The sequence below is a fragment of the Spea bombifrons genome, chromosome 1 (genome assembly GCF_027358695.1).
Source record: "Spea bombifrons isolate aSpeBom1 chromosome 1, aSpeBom1.2.pri, whole genome shotgun sequence".
In the NCBI taxonomy this organism is placed as follows: domain Eukaryota; kingdom Metazoa; phylum Chordata; class Amphibia; order Anura; family Pelobatidae; genus Spea; species Spea bombifrons.
In genome coordinates, this window is record NC_071087.1 from 52,164,610 (window position 1) to 52,185,292 (window position 20,683).

Consider the following 20,683-nt stretch of genomic DNA (forward strand, 5'->3'; position numbering starts at 1 on the left):
CATCAACTTAACAACAGGGGAGCTATAAGTTAATGGTAAGGAATAATGCCTCCATGGTATCCAGATAAGGTGGGTCTGAATTACACATACTGTATATTTGTCAATACTTGGAAATTTTTCTAGTATGGTAAACTGCAAAATAAAGAGCTTGGGAAAAGTGGCAGCTCTTCTTACTAATCACTAATTTAGGAGACTTGGTGGGTGGTCTAAGTGTTTTAATGCTAATATCAGCTCCATGTTTATCCCAAAACATCTGGTGCAAAAAAAAGAACAATTATTATTGTCATTAGTATTCCTACAAAAGTAATTACAGTACTCTTGAAGCAAACATCTCAGAAAAGCAGACATTATTGCTTTCCTGCTGATATGATGCATTAGTGTTAATACAGTCACAAAGGTAGTCATCAGTCATGACCACAGAACTTTTATACATCAAAGAATGCTACACGGATGTGTTTTGTTCTTTAACTATTACAAGACCTCATTTAATTTCCATCTTGATTCTACTTAACAAAAAACAACAATGCTCTGCCAAGATCTTCTGTACAACCCTCAAGCAACCAATGTTAGTGGTGAAGGCTAGCACCTGTATGTTTCAAGGATGGCATGAGTAGTCTGACATTTCACAATGACACTAGAGATCTCTGTTAATGGTGATCGAACAAAACCTGCTATTTTTACACTTTGCCAATGTGTTGTATTATTTTAAAGTAAACTTATAATAAAAGTTTAATAAAAGGCTATACTGTACTGTACAATGCAAATACACGTGACCCTTGTGTGAATCATAAAAATATATCTAACGAGTTACCAATGGCACATAATATTACCGACATAACATACTACCAAGGCTGACTATAGAGTTTGTACTGTCCTAAGCAAAGCATATTTGTGTCCCCCGTCCTAATGTAGGTGAGAATATCATGGTGATGCTCCCAGCTGATCACCCTAGCTACTGTATATATGGTATCAGGGGCTTGATCAGGCAAGTGGCAGTAGGGAGTTGAGGAGACAGATGGGTGTAGATGGGTTGCTGAGAACTTTTTCATGAGCGAGCCACTTGTTCGCGAGAACATTTTCAGCTACCGTTCGGCGCCCCTCTCTCATCTGCTCGCTGCCTCCTGGGTGCTGTGAACCCCATGCTCGTGTCTCAGTGCAGCCCTGCATGGTATGTCCAGCACGGCTTACCACCTTAAAAACCCTAGCCAATAGGCACACTCTGTATTTCCTACAACATCTCACAAGATCTTGCATCAATAACTAGTTAATGAGAGATCACAAAACAATAAAAATGCCCTCTGTAATCATAGTTTCAAATACGTAATGTCCTTTTCAGTGCGGTTCGTGTCTCAGCAGCTTGAGCATGCAGTCTGTTGCAGTTTTTGGAGGCATTTGGAGAGCAGGATGAGCCCGTGCTCGAAATTTGCAACAGGCTGGATGCCTAAGCAGAGCTTGCCGGGTCCAGTTCAGGCACAGGTGCTGGGCATTAAAACCGCCTAAAGCCACACAATCAGAAACTGTTGTGGGGACAGGAAGTTTCCTTTTTGCTCCCAGGGCAAAGAGAGACCCTGAGGAAGGTCCCGAGCCAAGTGTGAGAAACATGCCTGGACGCGTGTGCGCTGTCTGGGTTGGGTTTCCAGAGTCTGGATTAGCTGGGTCTGGCAGGGACATGAAGTGAGGTAGTCAGGCCGGTCAGTCTTGGCCAGCAAAGTATAGCCAGACAGGACTCCAACTGGGAGCAAGGCTTTTCTTTTATGATTTTCTTGGGTGTTTGATTTGTCCACTTTGCAATTATTTGAAAGTAAACTTCTAATAAAAATATATCTAACGAGTTACCAATGGCACATATATTACAAATATAACATACTATCAAGGCTGACTATAGAGTTTGTAGTGTCCTAAGCAAAGCTTGCTGCAAATCGGTGCTCCTGAATCTGATTCCTCTAGAGGACTGTGCTTAATATCCTGAAAAGTGACATTAAAAGCCCTCAGCTAACAGGGTTTGTCACAATATATATATATATAATCAATGCCAGTGATTTCTGAATGGATTAGACCTAGAAATATGTCTGTCAAGACAGAATAACACCTATATTTGTGGTTTTAACATAGCACAAATAGGGCACCAGACACACATGTTCTGACACTAAATTATCAAGATAAATTAATAACTTTATGATGTGATTTCAGAAAGAGGTGAAAAGTTCAAGGTAGCAGAAAGCATCATACGACCTTTCTTTTGGTACTTTAATCCAGATTGTTATGAGGTAGCTCATCTCACAAGGATGAATGTAAGCAATAAGTGCCAACTACTCATCAAACACATAACAGAAGTATGCAAGACCTGGTTTAAAACCTCCACGTTAATGGTGGTAGTCCACATGCTGCATTTTGTAAAATAATTTTGTAACAAAATCGCTTAACAACGTAATTCAAATCTTTTTGAATCCATTATATATTTTTTCCAGGTACTTATTTAATGGTTTAAAATTTTGTATAACTCATTTATTTTGCCAGGAGCGCATAATTATCATGTGACACAAAAACAGATACTGATAGGCTGTTGCCATAGAGACTGAAAAAAAGGCTTCTTCGGTATGGTCTGCATGGGATTTAACCTTAGAAAAAAAGAAACAAATGATAGACATGCTACGGTTTATTTGCTTACTTTATGGGGCAATTAAAGTTCTGTGTAACTGGAGAATTACTTTTTAACAAGCTTTTACATTGTATTACATTTTACAGTATATGTTCCAACTCCGACTAAAACGGTTAAAGAGTTTACAGTCACAAAGCCATCAGGAAAGCCATTTTAATAAGCACATTTATCATACCTGACTGTTTAGTTTTTAATAGCCTTTATGTCACCACAATCATCTGAATGATGAACAACCTATCGTAGATTTGTTTTAAAATTCTCAGAAAACACCCCTCGGTATTACAATGGTAGACTGAACAGGTTCTCAAGATGTGGTAGCAGTAGAACTGCCAATAATCTCAGCCGGCTGAGGTGGACAATAGGCCTTGTCCTACACCGGTTTAGCTACGTTCACCGAAGATACTGTAGCTCTGTAGAGCCTATCCGGGAGCCGCGTAAACACACATAAACATTCTACAAACCACAACTTCGATGAAAGCCATACCTTGGATTATTACTGCAAAACGGTAATTTCTTCACTCGGAAGTCAGCAATAAACAACAGTGGTACAGCAGTTGATTTAACCGTTCCCACTTCTGTCTTTACCCATACTTCTTGAGAGAGCACAGCACATTTCTCGTTATACTTTTAACATTTCTTTTAAAGCCAAGCAGAATATTTGCAGTTTTAGGTTTTATACTTTAATCAGATCCTTCTCTGACTTATTTGGGCCTAAAATCTCTTGATCCCAAAGCACTTAAAGTGAGGCGCTACCATCAAAATTTACAAGGCTCTGCGATAACAACCAATAAGCTTCATTTTTTGTTTCTGGCATGACTAATTTGAAATGTAGACTGCTTGATTTACACAATAAAATGCACCAGTTTTCATATTGAAACAACAAAGCGCTTTGGATGAAGACTTACTCTTTTTCTCTAATCATGACTGATATAGTGGTTATTAGCAGCGAATCTTGCAATCAAGCTGGCTAGATTGCATAGCTGTCCCTTTGTTCTAAGCTGTCCACCCTTCTTAGAGGAAATTGACCTGGAAGACGTGACCTATGAGAAATTGCATATCGCACAGTTGCTTATACAGTGATCAACCTAAGATACAAAACAATGCTAATTAAAATACAATCAGAGTACTTGTGGCTGCCTCGGCTATGTACAAATGAGATTCTCTATTTCTATGAAGTCCTTTCATTAACTGATGTCACCTCTCATAGCAACTGTTACAGGGGCACTTTATAGGTTGACAGGATTACTTAGCAGCTGAACACCAGCATGAAGTGAAACTGTCACAGATATCACGTGCGCTCATCAGCACTATAGCCACACACTGCCAATCACAAACTGTATATGCATTACAGACCCGCTACAAATAACACAATATTTGCTTGCACACTGGTGAAGATGACAAAAAAATCCACTTTAAGAAACACTATGGGTTCTCACCTCCTCTATTTTTGCATCCTCTATCCTGTTGATTTGCTCTTATCTGCTCTCATTTTGCCTTCTCATCTCGCTTTTCTTTCTCCTCCCCTTAATCTTCTCTAATCTCTTTCTACAGTTTATCACCCTTTGTTTCTCTTTTTTGCTTGTCTCTCTTCCCTCTCTCTTTTCTTTATATATTTTTTCTCCTCTATTTTATCACTTCCTTTCTTGCTTTTCATTTTTCCCTCATGTGCTTTCTCTTTTCTCCCATCTCTACTTTCTTTCTTCTATCCCCTTTCCTTAGTTTCCTTTTCTCTCCTTTCCTTCCTCTGTCTTCTTTGTTTTTCCTAAACCAGACATTTTAGCCGCCACAGGTCAAGCCACGTCAACTGGCACAAGAACTGTCCAAGAAATATCTCTGCAAAGGATGGCCACCCTAAAGACGTGCTGTAGAAAAAAAAAGATTGTAACCTTTTTCTTTGCCTCACAAAATCAATGGAAATATGTGTAACAATTTTTAATAACATTACAGAAACGTAACTGTTTAAATTGTGTATTTAATTGATTAATTGATACAAAGAGAGTATCCCACTATAATTATGTGAGTGAGACAAAATCTAAGTAAAGTTAACAGTAGTTCAACCTTGCAATACAATAACGATAATAACAGTTATTGGCTTAAAAACAACTCCACTGCAGCATATCTATGCGAGGATGGTTTGGTGTGCAAAAAGTTGGGCTAAACAGGTCAACTGCCATCTAAAAAACTCTGGCGGCTACTATTCATGGAGTTCTGACTCCACTCAATAAAAGAATGCTCCGCCAAAAAGTCAGTACCTGCCCCTGAATACAGGTGGCATAATTAAAAAAAACTTTACCTTTAGGTTTTAAACATTTTGAAAAAGAGGAAAGCAGTATTTTTCACTTGATTTGGATATGGAACATAAAATAATGTATTTTCTACAAATAAAATAAAACTTTTACAGTCCACATAACAAATACTCATGTGTCACTGTGCTCTCCAAATAAAATTATTTTCTTTGGTAACACAGCCACCCCTCCCTCCATTTAGGAGCACTTGTAATTACACATACAAACATCTCATGTCAGCATGGCCAGTGACAATGCCACTAGACAATAATTTAAGAATTGACAGGCTAAGACAAACCAATACATTAGCTAAAGAGGACCATGCTTGCAAGCTTCCGATCCAGAGGGAATAAGATACAGAGATAACATAAAGTATGAATAAAGCAGAGAGATGGTGCCCTAGATGGATGTGAGGGTTGTATCAGTGACAGACATGTTCAAGCTCCAAAAGTGGGTTTTGAGATTGAGAGGGGTGAAAGCTGGAAGTTAGGTGGAAGTGAGCTCCAAAGGTATGGGGCAGCACAAGTGATGTCTTGTAAGCAAGAAGAGGTGATAATTAAGTAGGGGAGTATCTTGTTAAAAGGGCAGAAATGTATGGGGGAGAAGTATTATAGAGGTCTTTCTATGCCAGTAGAAGGATTTTTAATGTAAATCTGTGCAGATTGATACCTAGGAACTCTCTTAGTTTTAACTGCAGTCTCCAGGGGAAGCAGAGTTTGGCCATGCCCCCTCCCCACCCACTTTAGCCTCCTCTGTGCCTTCCTCTTCTTCCCACTCCTCGTCCATTAAAGGATGTCTGTGGCTAGCTCTGCCCCTATGTGTAGCTACCCCACCTCTTCACGAAGCCACTAACTCAGCAGAGGAAGCGCTATAGGTATTCTACCCTAGCAAGTTCCCAAAAGTGATCATTACTTCGTATGTATTATACTGAAAATAGCAAACCAAAAACATATCTCAATTGTCCAACTTTAAAAGAACGGATAGTCTCTCATGCCTATTCTCCCTTCCTTTTTCATTGCTTTACTCAACAATACACTGAAAGTAGAACATAAAAGATCTTAGTAATGATTTGTCTCCTATCAAGGTCTCTAACTACGTACGCAAGTTTTTAGAAAGTCTTTTCATACGTATTTAGATTAAAACGGTCTAAAGAAATATAGGGAGACACCTTTAAGGTTCTATTATTAAAATCTCAGCCAGACGGGATGCTTGACAGCAATATGCACCTCCAGCCTGGGATTAGGCAGCCGTTCTACCTTCACCCAGTTTCATTTTCCTGGCTTTTATATACTGTAATTCGACTTAAGATATCACCACCAAAATACATTTGCTTTTATGCCTTCCTACCATAAAAAATAGAAAAGATTTGTGCTCAATTATTATAATGACAAGCTGTCTTACGGCGCCTTAACTTTGGTAGCAGTTATTAAGCATTATATTTGCAAAAGGCTTGTGTTTTCCAGATATAAAAATACCAGCATCTGTCAAAGAACTGGCACAGTGCAAACATAGTGTTGCGGAGGGAGCTTCTTAAACCTGAAAAAAGCCTACATCTTCGCCTGTTGGCATTGCTCATACTTGTATCAAACACCAGCAGGGATGTAATGCATTACTCAGTATTACAATGCAGGCCTTCCAGGGGATGAAACAGTTATCATCTACACCGGTAGTATACATATCTGTTTCTTCTGATGCCTACGTGAAAAAAAAATAGCTTTCTTTCACAAGAAATCTGATAACGCAACCTTTGAAATGTCACCAGGTTACTCTGTCCGATAAAATGTCACCGCTTTTATTCTGATGTACAATACGATGGCCTGTGCTATCAGAGCATCTCCACTTCCAGGCAAGAAATGCATAATTTATCTTCTGGCAATAATAATGAGAAGAAGTAAATAAAGAAAGAAGTTGATCTGTTAAAAGCTAGCGAGCTGTTGTGTTTTTCATTAAATATCAAATGCTACAAAAGGTATCATCATTCAAATGCCTATAAAAAAAAAAGAATAGTCTCAGGAAATAAAACCTGCTTATCTTATTCTTTGTCAACTGGATGGAAGAGAAAATGTATAGCAGATCTAACAACCTTAAAAGAGTCTATATTGTATGCAACAATGCGATTGTGTACAGGGCCAGATTTACCTTCCATGGACCCCCAGGTACATTGACCCATAGAATCCCCAGCAGGGATAGACTGGGGATTTAAATACACCCCAGTGGCCGCATAAGGGACCAGATCTGCCGCAAGAACAGCAGTATAGGCATTGTTGTCTGGTTTACCAGATCGCCAGTCCAGGTCTTCCATACACTGCTTTAAAATAAAGAAATAAAATGGAAAATGACATTGTTAAAGGGGTAGAAAAAAGCAGATCATAGACAGGAGTGGCCATTCATAGTGTTTCCGGTACCAGTCTGGACTGCTTATTGGAGAACCCAGCCATGAACAACATGTCTGTTTGTTGAGTTGACTTACAGAGCTTACTTGACCAACCTGTTGACGAATTTTAAAGCTCAAATTTGGCTTTATCAATCTGTAAGGTGTATCAGACTATACAGTGCTCAAGTGAGTTGTGAAACTTTTTAGACTAATTTTACTGCAAATGTAATCAGTTATGGGTTCTAAGATGTTGATAACATCACGTTGGACCCTTTTTGAACTCAGTTTACTGTTTTTGGAGTAGCAAGTTATTTTTTTTTACAATTAACATTAGGAAGTAGGTGACCAAAGTCCAGATGATTCAAATCAACTAGACAGTTGTTACTAAATAATGCGACAGATGTTCATGACCACCCCACTGACCATTTCTAAAATATATAAAAATATGAGACTTTTTTCGACGGTATTAACACCATCAAAGGTGGTCAAAAATGCAAAAAGAGATGGAATGTCCAGTAAGGTAAGTGAACACATGCTTTATGCAGTTCTGCCTGTGGGTAAAAGTTAACCTACCACAACTGCACAGCTGCCACTGAGCAAGAGCGTCCATGATTAACCCCTTCAATCCCAGGGGTTTTTGGTACCTCAAAGCCCAGAGCAATTTTGCCATTTTTGGGGTATGTCGGTTTAGCGATGATTCTCTTTTCCTGTGAATAGCGTACCCATGTAAACTATATATTGTTTTTTCAAGGAGAGATAGAGCTTTCGTTTGATACCATAGTTGGATGATTAGCTGAAAATTTCGAATGAGAAATTTAGTAAAAACTAGCGAAGATTAGAAAAATAAACTAATTTTTTTTTACATTTTCCCTCTGAATCCACACAAAATTAGGTAAAGTGATGGAAAATCCCCTCCAAGTTTATCAATTCAGGTGTCCTGATTTCAGAAATATCTAATTTATATAGATTTTCCAGACTTTCCCAGCACCAGGGAGCATACTATTAGGTGTACAATTTTGTATAATTTTTATGCCTATGGCTTAACGGGTTTGGGGGTTGTGAACGGGGGCAGGAGGGTTATACTGGCTAGATGTTATGCTAGGGCAATGGGAAGGAAGGTTTTTTTTAAGAATTTTTTTATTATCTTTTTTTATACATTTTTTTTTAATTTTTTTTTATTTTAATTTTTTTAAATTTTTTTGTATTTTTTATATTTTTTTTTTTACACAGTAATGGTAAGAGGTCCTCCTAGGGACCTCCTGAACATGCCAGTGATGTCACAGTGACATCACAGCTCACATTATAATTTTTTTTAGTATTATTTATATTATTATTTTAATGATTTATTTAATATTATTTTTTAAATGAATTAACTTTTTTTTTTTACAGCTTTTCTGTTACTGGACGGGAGGGGGAGTGAGAGAGATGATTTCTCACTCCCCTCCCCGCGATCCCCCTGCACCGATCACACTGTGATCTCTATGCAGGTCTTCACAGACCTGCATAGAGATCGTAGCGTCTCTGTGCCTCATCGGAGGGCAGGATATCCCCGCAGGGGATATCCTGTCCTCCGATGACCTTCCGGGTTACGTCGACAGCCTGGTCTCCCGTGCAGCGGCAGGGATGTGTCCCTGACGCTGCACGAAGGGCTGGACGTAACGGGACGTCCATAGGGGTTTCTTTGTGGGCGTTTTTTGGACGTCCCGGTACGTCTATAGGGGAACGAAGGGGTTAAGCTGTCTAAGATGATCTAGCATCCATTATTTCCTTGATCACAGTCTGGCCTATCCACACATACACTGACCAATCCATTAAATACAGCACTGTGACATTAGTTTGAAATCAAGTGTTGAAATCAGAAGCAATTAACAGTAATCGTGCAGGATTCTCTATTGGCTTTGTCAGTGTACAAACGCTCCAATACAATATATCACCTTAATGCAGCAAAATGCATGATACTCCTATTTCATCATTTAGGGGTTGGGTGCGTAGGGTGGGGGAGACCAGAGAGGTTGAGGAGCTAGTTAAGCAAACCTCAGACCAGAACACAGCTTACACGTCAGCTTGGCTTGGGTGGCTAGAGTTTACCTCTTCTGCATATCGCCCCGACTTTTTTCTTATTTTGTCCATTGGTAATGGGTTGGGCAATTGGGAGGCTTGGGCATGTTGAGGTTCACAGCTTGAGTCCTTTCCTATGTGGGCTATCATTGATACTCTTTTTGTATACATTTTCATTTTGGTTCAGTGTTTGTATCAGTACTGCCACCCACTTTCTCCCCTTATCCCTGTATTTGTTGTGCCGTTACACTTTGTAATAAGTCTCAATAAACTTCTATTTACAGCACCTGTGCAAGGGACTGCATTACAGGAGTGTTTTTAGTCCCCATCTGTAATAGTTACCAAGATGCTGCTAATGCCCCTATGCATACAGTCCAATTTTGTCCAGTTTTATTTTATATCTTGAGCAAAATGGGGATAGGTTGACAGGTTAATTAAACGTGGCTAAAGTAATTATAAAAAGTAGCAGAAAAACACCATTAATCTAAACGTAAATGCAATGTACAACCATATTTATTGCTTCAACCCTAAAGTAAATTGGTTTTTAGACAACATTCCAGCTGCACACAAAATATGTACAAGGAAACAGTCTGAGAAGCCACAAAGTAGGGTGTGTATGCCTCACCCTATTTAATCCGTGTCCAAGAAAGGGCTAAACAGAACACATTTCCTCACTTAACATCTGTCCAGCAATTTCTGGGTGAGAATCACAAGCTTTGAACCCATAAATCTTGGCGCTGACCTTATGTATAATATCCACTTAGAGATATTGGTAGACGGTTGTTCGTTTTATCGAAACTCTGGCTGCATTCCATGTGATTTGTCTAATATCAACTTCCGTGTCCCCACACAAAGAGGCCAAGTCAAGTAAAAAAGGAGAAATTAGAGCGGGTCACCGAGAGACTGGTTTGAAATTGATGCTGTCAGATTTCTTTCATGTGGAATGTGAACTGTAAAACTAGACTTTTATGGTGTTAGTGCCAGGGGCACATGTATGAAAAGGGCAAAGTAAAGCTTGTGGTTAGTGCAGCTTATTGACAATGATTTTAAAGAGATTAAAGACATGGGAAATTGACTTATAAGAATTGTATGCACTATTAAAAAAAATTAAAGGGGAACTCCAAGCATCACATACACTTTAATGCATATGATAGCTGTGTGGCCCCTTGACATTTTTATTGTGTCCCCCCCTTGCAAATGCAGAATCCCTCATATGCATTTGAAATGTTCAGCCAAACACAAGTGATATACTTAGCGCCAATCAGCTCCAGGGCTGGCTTGGTGACCAATGTGGGCGAGGGTCTGTTCAGACCCCCGTGCACATTCATTGAAATTGATTCCATGGGATTGCTTTACTGCTACTGATTGGCTGCTTCAATCCGCCAATCAGTAGTAACAAATGTCAGACAGATGCATTTTTTATTTTTCTTCCTCAAAGAGGGCTATCAGAGACAGTAAACTCCTATGTACATTAAAAAAATCTATGATAATGTTTACACTTTTTGTAAGCAAAAATGCAGACTCAGACCCAAATAAACTGTACCTAAACAAACACGCTGCTATAATTTATTGTCACATAACATTTACTTGAACCACCAGACCTAAATTATAGACTAAAGCAGGAACAACTGCAATGATATGCTGCCACCGTGTGGTATATTGTGTTAACTGCAACCTACAGTGACATACATAAGCTGCCAAACAATTTAAACATACAGCAAGAAATGATGATTCAACAAAGTTAACCACATCCATCATGCATAAAAAGCAGGATGTATTTATGTTGTGAATTCACACAACCAGAAGATCTACAAAGTATAAAAAGGCCCTATAAAGTTATATAAGGATTTATAAATATACAATATTCTATGGAACCTGTACAAGTGAGCATCTCACTGTGCTCTTTTGATCGAGTCGGCTTCTGTACTGTTGGAGACCAGTTCTGAAGTGGACAGTTGTGAAAAGTTGAGTAAAAAGTGGAGTCTCTGAATTGTTTAAGAAAATTATTGTGCAAACCTTACTTTTAACATAAGAAACTGAGATGAACTCAGCAATAAAACCAGAAAGCAGCCACAGGACAGATTAAAAAGGCTTATTCTAATGGTAAAAAGCACAGAGGAAAACATCAGCGCCCCTTTAAAATGCATGGAATGTATTGGTTTATTCAGTATACTAAAATATTAATTAAGGACATAGGCAAGCATCCCTGCATACATGTTTATATTCTTCAAAACTGTAGGAACAAATTGCATAAAAAATATATAAATTTTAAGTGTTTATTTTTGTTAGACAAGATTTTCATTTTACATTAGTAATGGTTCTCAGTCTGAGATAAAACTTGTGGTTGTACAGCAACAGCAGGCATTCGCACTGAAAAGCCGGTAAACACAATTAATTATTTACACAAATGGCTGAATATCTAATCCACCGGAGACACTGGCTAGGATATCAATGTACTGCTCCTAAAGGTTTTTTGCCAACTTTTGCTGCCAAATGATGCTATTTACTGAATGTTACTAGGATTATTAAGGTTTCCAAATGCTACCTGACTATGGCTTTATCGATACAGGAGTTTATATGGTTGCTTAATAACTGTGACTTCAGATATTTTGACTAAATATATTGGATCATCACGTACTGAATGATAACGTTTCCAGATAACTAATATTCTATAATATATGTATATATATTTGTTGAAAAAAAAATATCCGGCCCATAATTTTTCCTTCCGTAAGATTTAGGACAGCCATATGCCTATCCAGGTATGGGCGAAGTGCAACAATTTGATTCTTTTAGGATACACCAATAAAGGTACATTTTTAGATGCAGGATTGAAGTTATTTTATTATATTTAAATTCATTTGTCTACCAATCTCCCTTATAGTACATCTAAGCCTTTGACCCTCTGAGATATATGGTGAATGAGAATCTCTTCTGAATAATCAAACATATAAACTATAATTCATTTGTCATTAAGGAAATACATTGATGTTCCTTTGGTTTAAAATACTAAACATATTGGAGAATGGTCAGAGAAATGACAAATGAGATTTAATAGTGATGAAAGTAAAGAAATATATTTGGATAGTAAAAACACACACGCTAACTATGAGCTAAATGTGGTCAGATTGGGGAAGTCATTCCTGTAAAAATATTTGGGGGTAGTGGTTGCCTCCAAACTCAGTAGCCACTTGCAATGTCAAGTAGCAGCTGCTAAAGCTAACCTTATTACCTGAATGCATTACGAATTGGTATCAATACAAGATCTGAAGATACCTAGAATTAGAATTCTCTGGGTTTGAAACATTATTCTTTTTTTTTTAGCCATGTCCCAACCTCACCGACTCCCAATCAATGCAATGCTCACTAGGACTAGTCCTATCCCTAGCTAAGCCATTCCCTCAGAAGACAGAGAGCTCTATACAAAATATAATTTTTGCATAGAATATTCAGTTCAATTTTGCACATCAATTTATCAAAGAAAACATGTGAGTGAATTGGAAAAAGTTCATCAACGAGCATCTTCAGATGATTAGAAACAGGTAAAGAAAAGAGACCCCATTAATGTACATCTCCTGATGATCAGAAACGGCCAGAGAAGACAAAATGTGTCTTCTGAACATTTCCGCAGTAGATGACTCTGGTTTAGTTTTTTTTATAATAAAAGTAGATCCAATCTGAACAATGATGATCGTGAAAAACACTTTTAGAACGTGTTAATATAAAGTTGTCTTTTGTTGGGAAAGTCTATTACAGAGTATGTATATCTATGGCAACTTTAAAATAGCTCGCAGTTGAATTCCATCTGAAAATGTATAAAAGTTTCAAAGAACTACCTCAGGGTCTTCATCTAACCTTTCCATTTCCCCTGTAATGTTATTATAACTGTCATCATGGACACTACTGTTCGGTAGTTTTCCTCATCTTCCTCTAGGCCACTTATGCTTTGCAATAATGTTTTTGTTATTTCAATACTCCAAGAACACGAAGCACAGTTTTGTGGCTGGTTTATAACTTGCCAGCCTCAACTGGAAGGAAGTATGTATTAAAATGGACATTTCATGTTAAAAATATTTATCTAGAAAGTGCTCTATAAAGAGTAAGCTCTTACCAAAGATCCAGAAAGGCCACATGGCATACCAGGCAGATGCCAAGTGGGCGGGTGGCTGGCAGGGCCTCATTACTTACCAATACTCCAGCGGCATATTGGGTCCTGTGATGTGGCACCACACACTGCACAACTGTAAAAATGTAACGTCCGACCTGTGCATATCACGCCAGCGGCCACATTTATGTCATTTGCCGGCCACCAGCCTTAAAGTGGCGGGACCGCCTAGCCATCCCCAATTTATGCTTTTTGTTGTGTTTATTTATTTTACTTTAAAATGCATTCTTCTTCACTGGGGCTGTCATACGAAGTTGAAACAAGTGTATTACTGTTATATATATCCTGTTTCTGTACTTTAAAATACATTCTTCTTCACTAAGGCTGTCAAACAAAGTTGAAGCAATTGTATTACTGTTATATATATCCTGTTTCTGTACTGCTCTGGTCCAGCGCTATAAATTATTGTGAGTGTGGTCCTCGCACAGAAATAAAATATATATAGAAATGGGGTTTTGTTTCTTGGTACCTGATTTTCTTGCAAACATCTTAGCAGCTCTATTAACACATAGAACACGGCATCTATTGAACAGTACATCGTAAAACAATCGAAAATGTACCACTGTGAGATTGTTTCAATGGAATGGCATGTGGTCACACACACCATAATTATAAGAAGGCAATATGATTTTACTCTGACCATAACGTAGAACTTTATTTCATGTCTAAAATAGAGACACAGAGTACATTCCGTTAATGTAAAACAAGGGTTGCCTAGATTCGACAACTGAGGGGACAAAATGATATACCAGCAAACAATTTTCTAACTAAAATTATCTCTTTGACTCTAGTTGATATCAGCAAAGGTATTTGAGTTCTCATTTCAGGCCCAGGAATCAGGTTACCACTAATCTTAACATTTACTATATATGTAATAAGGAAGGCGTATGCCAAAATTTACTGAAAAAAACATGTCTAAAAGCAATTAGCAACATACAAAAAATGTATGTATCTCTCTCCATTCAGTCTCTCTTCCTCTTTCTTTTTTCTTCTCTACAGTTCCTCTTCTGCTCTCTCTTCATTAATACTTCGTTCCTCTCCATCTCCCACACACTTCCCACCTACTATATTTCTGAGTTAGATAAGTCTCTCTCTCTTCTCTCTCTCGCTTATATATATATATATATATATATATATATATTGTGTCTGTAATGTGAACTAGACTATATAACCGTAACCGTTTGTTCTTACCATGCTATTCATCTTGGAGGATGTTGAAATTGTTCTCTGTTTGCGTAGACAACTCCCCTCCTCTACGTTGCCCTCCTTTGGTTTGTACGTCATCCTGCTACTTCCAGATGTGCCTTCAGAGGATGACCTCAGCCGTCTTTCAGAATACCTGCCTTCTCGGAATGGACTTAAACTGCTGGCGTAGTTAACTGAGGACAAGCAAATGTACAACAATTCCTAAGAATATTACTTTGGTAGTTTCACAGTATCTAACCATGTTGTGATGGCAGTCACCTATAAACCAACTGGGACAGATATACCAATGTGGCGAACGGGTCATTATGGCAAGTCGGTGAAAAGCAGAGATGGTAAAAGGTCATTCTGGCAAATTGTACAAATAAAGGACTACTATAGGACTGTGCCTAGGGAACTTTTTTTTAAAAAAAGTTTCCTGTTTCCTGCTACAAACTTACCTTGACTACCAATTGTCACGCACTCAACCTTTTGGTAAATCGAGGCATTTTATTTACTAAAACAATAAACCGAACAGAGTATTTTTAAGATTATTAAAACCGAACGGACGCTTCATACAGTCTTGTTTTATCAGTGTATGAAATGATTTATCAGGTTCATGTCTAATTTAGGCTGAAAACAGGCTTGATCCTCTAAACGCAACTAATACTTGGGATTTATGTAAATCCTTACATTGCCAGAGGGTATATGTAATTAGTGAATAAAATGGATGTAACAACATAAATGTTGAACTTGAAAGAAATATGCTTTTCAGACATAATACTTTAGGATGGGAAAACTCTGAACAGTCTGTCCTATGTATATTTTATTATGTCTGTGTATACATAAAAGCAAGAAGAAGGCATATTTTATGTACTTTGCTTTATATGTATTGGTTTAATGAGCTGTTTTATTGAAATGCATAAAACATAAGTAAAAAGCTGTTTGAAGGGAAAATGTACCTCTAGCAGGTCCATGGTGCATCAGGGGCATCTGAGGATCAGGAGAACAGATGTTTTTTGATTCTGATATAGACTGGGGGGGTTCCGGCCTTCCCGTTGATACTTCACACCCATCTACCGATGTCTCATGCTTCTTTGGCAGGCTTTCTGTAGAGACTGAGTAAGTGCCATTTGGAAACAATAGAGAGTCTACATGTTGTCCCACTGTACCATTCTCGATGCTCGGAACATCGTTTGTAGACAGTTCAGAAATTGGTAATAATACTTTTGCTTGGCAAGCACTAGATCCAGTTAATGAATGATTTGAATATGTTCTGTCAACATCTGTCTCATCTTTGTGTTCACTATCGCACTGGGTGGTATTTTCTATAATGTTTGGGTCCTTATTTGCTTGAGTAGCTGCCAAGTCTGGGCAAGGGAGAGTTTGTGAGGTAGAAACAGCCTGACAAAAATGCTGTTTGTGAGGTTGCTGGTTTCCACTGTTTGGCAATATGTCAGCTTCAGAGGCAGAATCATCCATAAAAGTAAAATCTGATGGGGTCTGAGGGGCAGTTGTGTGATCTGTTGAAACCAGAGGAGATTGTAGAGATATTTCTGTGTAGTCTGTACTCTCAGAAGTAATGGGTAACACTGGCTTTACTGAAGGTTCAGTTTCAAAGCAATGCTTTTGAATCTCCTGGGAATTCTGCATCAATGATGGTGACTGGCTTTGAGATGAATGTTTGGAAAACCTGTAATTGGTTGAAAAAGACCTTGGAAGCAACTTTCTTGTGGAATGTTTGATGGAGTGCTTACTGTGTTCTTCAGAATAACCTGAGTCATCCCTTTCACTTTTTCCTATGCAGTTTGTGAATACATTCCTGTTAGAGGAATGGTCTTTCCTCTTTTCAAAGTCCTCAGTGTGAGATCTTGTAATCTTCTTTCTGGAAGAGCTAGGGACTGCAATATAACTTCTTCCTTTGGTTTTACTTTGTTCTTCCAAATCCACTTTAAGTGAGTTGCTTTGGGATGCCTGAGCACCGTTAGAAAGGTTTGTTGCATGGCTGGTAGAGTCAAGTTTCTGATCACTCTTTTTCCTGTGATGAAAAACCAAAGATGGAGTGCGAAATATACTTCTGCGTTTTCCAGTGCTACCTGAGCTGGAATTAGTACTAGATGGGGATGAGCTGTGAAATCCAATAGTATTGTTGGATGAAGGTGAGGAAGGCAGAGAGTCTTGTCTCCTTCGGCCAATACTATGTCTAAATATTGGCAACCTGGAAACTAGTGTAGAACGTCTTGAGTCCCCCATCAGAGCAAAATTGTGTATCAACTGAAAAAAACAGAGATTTAAGATCAGTGGCAATTGATGTGTTTCTACTCAAACCAAATGTGTTCTTTGACACTACTACTTACATTTTGTTTCTATGTACCAATACACATGCAATCATTGAGATCATAATCAAACGCATTCCACCTTCCATTCCATATATATTACTTTTCAAATCAGTAGACCATACTTTTAATGTGGATACACATATTATTAAGCTTTCTTTTAAATCTAGACAGTGGTTTGTAAATGATTAACATCATTATTACCACCTTTCGATTGTTTCAGAGATTGCATTTTAGGTATTATCAAATCTATAAAACTGCGTCGTCTGCTTTTCTATCTTAGTGGAAAAACGTAGACATCATATCTCTACACGGTCCTAAAAAGTGTCTGTAGGCCATCTGCAAAGGCCATCTTCTTACCAAGATAATCTCATACCATTTTGTGGGCATTTCCTCTTATTGAGAATCACTTTCCATGTAATAATATGTAGAGCACAGCAAAATCACTGAAGCAGACCTTGTCATTCACAAAGTCTTTGCATGATTGGCTCCCTTTAGAACTTTGCAGTTATATTAATTCATGTGTCTTTTTACACCCATCATGTACAGTATGTCATCATGGAGGAGTGGAAGAGGACTCCAGTGGCAACCTGTGAAGCTCTGTTGAACTCCACGCCCAAGAGGGTTAAGGCAGTGCTGCAAAATAATGGTGGCCACACAAAATATTGACACTTTGGGCCCAATTTGGACATTTTCACTTAGGGGTGTACTCACTTTTGTTGCCAAGGTTTAGACATTAATGGCTGTGTGTTGATTAATTTTGAGATAACATTTGTAACATTTGTAGCATTGTAGCAGAGTGTCACATGAAAAGATATAATAAAATATTTACAACGATGTGAGGGGTGTACTCACTTTTGGGAGTTACTGTAGCTTACACTAAGGCAGAAGCCTTAAATAAAATCAGATTTTGATATGTCCGATGCTATGTCCATTCATTTCCACCCTGTTTATCGCTTATCTTTGTAATTCTTCTCTTCAACCTTCAGCATTGAAGCTATAAAAATGTAACAATGTTGTTCACCCTTCAGACACAACAATAGAACTGACACTGTTCTGACATATGTTTACCGGCCTGTCTGACAAGAACTAAAATGCAAAAAACGGCTCCTTAGAGTAACTCTTTTAAGACATTTTGTTGTAAGCAACTGGATTTATAAATATAGCTTCCTGGTGTTAACATATTTCAAAGTCAGTCTCTCTTTGGTATCCGAATCCTTTTATCATATCATTTTTTCAATGAAAGGCCATAAAAAGCAGGGCTGTCTGGCTCTATTTAGAGTCAGACAGAATTATTTTGGATAAGGGCTGTATTTTGGACTAGGCCTGTCTACTCATGAACATAGAACCCAGTATCAAACCCTAACCTAGACCCTAACGTGGTGTAGTGGAGCTTATTGGCAGGGCATCATATCACTTCATTGTTTGAGTGGGAGTAGGGCTGCAACCAACAATTATTTTCATAACCGATTAGTTGGACAATTATTTTTTCGATTAATAGATTAATGGGATAAACATAAAATTTAATTAAAACAATTTAATGAGGGGACCGGGGGAGTTAATGATGGAAACTGGGGACCAGATCAGATCAAAGTGTGAAGGGAGTTTATTTAATTTTCAGACCAGAGGGTGAGAGGGGGTTATTGAGGGCATGAGATGGGATGAGAGAGAGAAATTAGGAACCGGATCAGACCGAAGGGTAGGAGGGAGTTTATTTAATTTGCAGACTGGAGGGTGGGAGAGGGTTAATGAGGGGGACCAAAGGGGTTAATGATGGGATAGGAGAGACTGGGGACCGGATCAGACCAATGGTGTTAATACATACCTTTCAGTAGCCTGCAGTCTGGCATGTATTCTCCACTCAGGTCCGAAGAAGCATCTGTCTGAAGTAAGTTAAACTTTAACTTAAAAACAGTAGTGCGCACCCAGACCAACTAATCGAACGGCCAACTAATTGACAATGAAAATCGTTGACAGCTATTTTCAATATTGATTATTAGCAATTTAGTTCATTAGTTGTGTCAAAGCTCTGCCCAAGTCCATCCACTCTTTATTTGCCCAGGTCAGGATGATTGCTTTAGAAGCCATGAAGATACAGCTTATTGTAACGTACTGGCTCCTTAGATGTGGCGCTTTTACTAACAAGTATCCAAACATTCATATCAACTATCAAAATGTAACTATATAAGAATCTACACAGTGTATGGTCACGTCTCAATGCTAATGCCCCAGATAGACCCTGCAAAAACATTCATTTATTTAGGCTTGGTTTAGTATTTTTTAAAATGGGATAAGCTCCTAGCATTTTATAATGGAAAGCCCAACAAAGCAAACCTTCTGCTTTGAAAATGTTCAAAAAATGCTTTTACATCTAACTTAGTCCAAGATAAAAGGAGGAAGAATCTAGATAATGTATTTATGGAATATGTGATCAGAAGTGGGAGGGGGGGCTGCCTGTTTGTCCAACATAGACAGGACACTGTTATTATTCATTTGTTCATTAACAGAAAGTTTGTCTTTGAAGATACTATGATTTACTAAGACTGATAATCAAACAGCCTAGATGAGCTACATCAAAGACTGTCTATAGCATGGAAATCGGGAACAAAATAAAAGACCCTAACAAAATTACAAAATCATGCTAGGATGGGCTTAGCTATTTTTTTAATAATTTCCTTGACCGTAAAGCAAACATAACCGGTTTCCTTTGAACCGTGGATTCAAGGTAAGACGTTGTCGTTTGGTTACACCATTTAATTGTAAACCAAGCTTAACATAGAATGTTGAAGGTATTTTATAGACTCTTCAAAAAGTTTCCGCCACAGCAGGTACTAACAGCGCTAGCAAAAGATTTTCCAAGTCATTAAAAACCCAGATAGGATGCAGCCTGTTCGAGACTGAGAATTCGAGAATACTGATGGAAACATTCAAAAGGTTCCTTATCTCTGCCAAGCAGGAGCTGGTGAAATTTGAGAGAACTTCCTTTATGCTTCCGTGTGCTGGCAAAGGTTCCCATCATTTAATAAGTGCTAAACTACCCAGTAATTAGAAACATAAACGTTTCCCCGCACCAAAAGATGGCATAGAAACAATTTTAAATGAAAGTTTCAATTAAATTTCTCCACAATATGAAAATATTCCTCCAGTCATATCACTCCATCAATTGAGAAAACAAAACTGTCTTTAACCCCAAAATTTATAAATGGGTCATCCTTCTAGAGAGCAAGCATGTGAGCCGGGCCCTCTTTGTGTATCCGTTTATCTTAGTCTGTCAGTTCTAGTTTTGTAATACCCTTTGCATATATAAGTATTGTAAGAAGCACTGTGTAAAATGTTAGTGCTATATAAATAAAATATAATAATATAATAAATTATTATTATTTTAAATAAAAGATAATAATGATTAATCTGGTAGGAAAGTCTATCTATAATCAGTATCATGTGTGTGCATGGCGATAATGGTGTAGTTTCAGAAAACCAGAATGTATGTGTATATGAATATCCTTAAACCAGATAACAGCCATAACCTTTGAATCAAGCATCTAATTGAATGAAACAGATGTTGTTTAAAGCAATAACACAAAACAACCACTAGGTGTCAGCAACTACAAGTTACCAGCTAGC

The 20,683-nt window shown here is 38.0% G+C and overlaps 1 protein-coding gene across 2 annotated transcripts in view; it reads right to left on the minus strand.

Annotated features, from left to right (window-relative positions):
* The window catches only part of CCSER1 (coiled-coil serine rich protein 1), a 352,242-nt gene that overhangs the window by 267,513 nt on the left and 64,046 nt on the right, over nt 1-20,683 (minus strand). For both annotated transcript variants that reach the window (XM_053461592.1, XM_053461593.1), the window contains exons 2-3: nt 15,686-16,997; nt 14,733-14,920 (exon numbers count right to left, since the gene is read on the minus strand). In XM_053461592.1, coding sequence (XP_053317567.1) covers nt 14,733-14,920; nt 15,686-16,997 — 1,500 coding nt within the window. The remainder of the gene's footprint in view (nt 1-14,732; nt 14,921-15,685; nt 16,998-20,683) is intronic.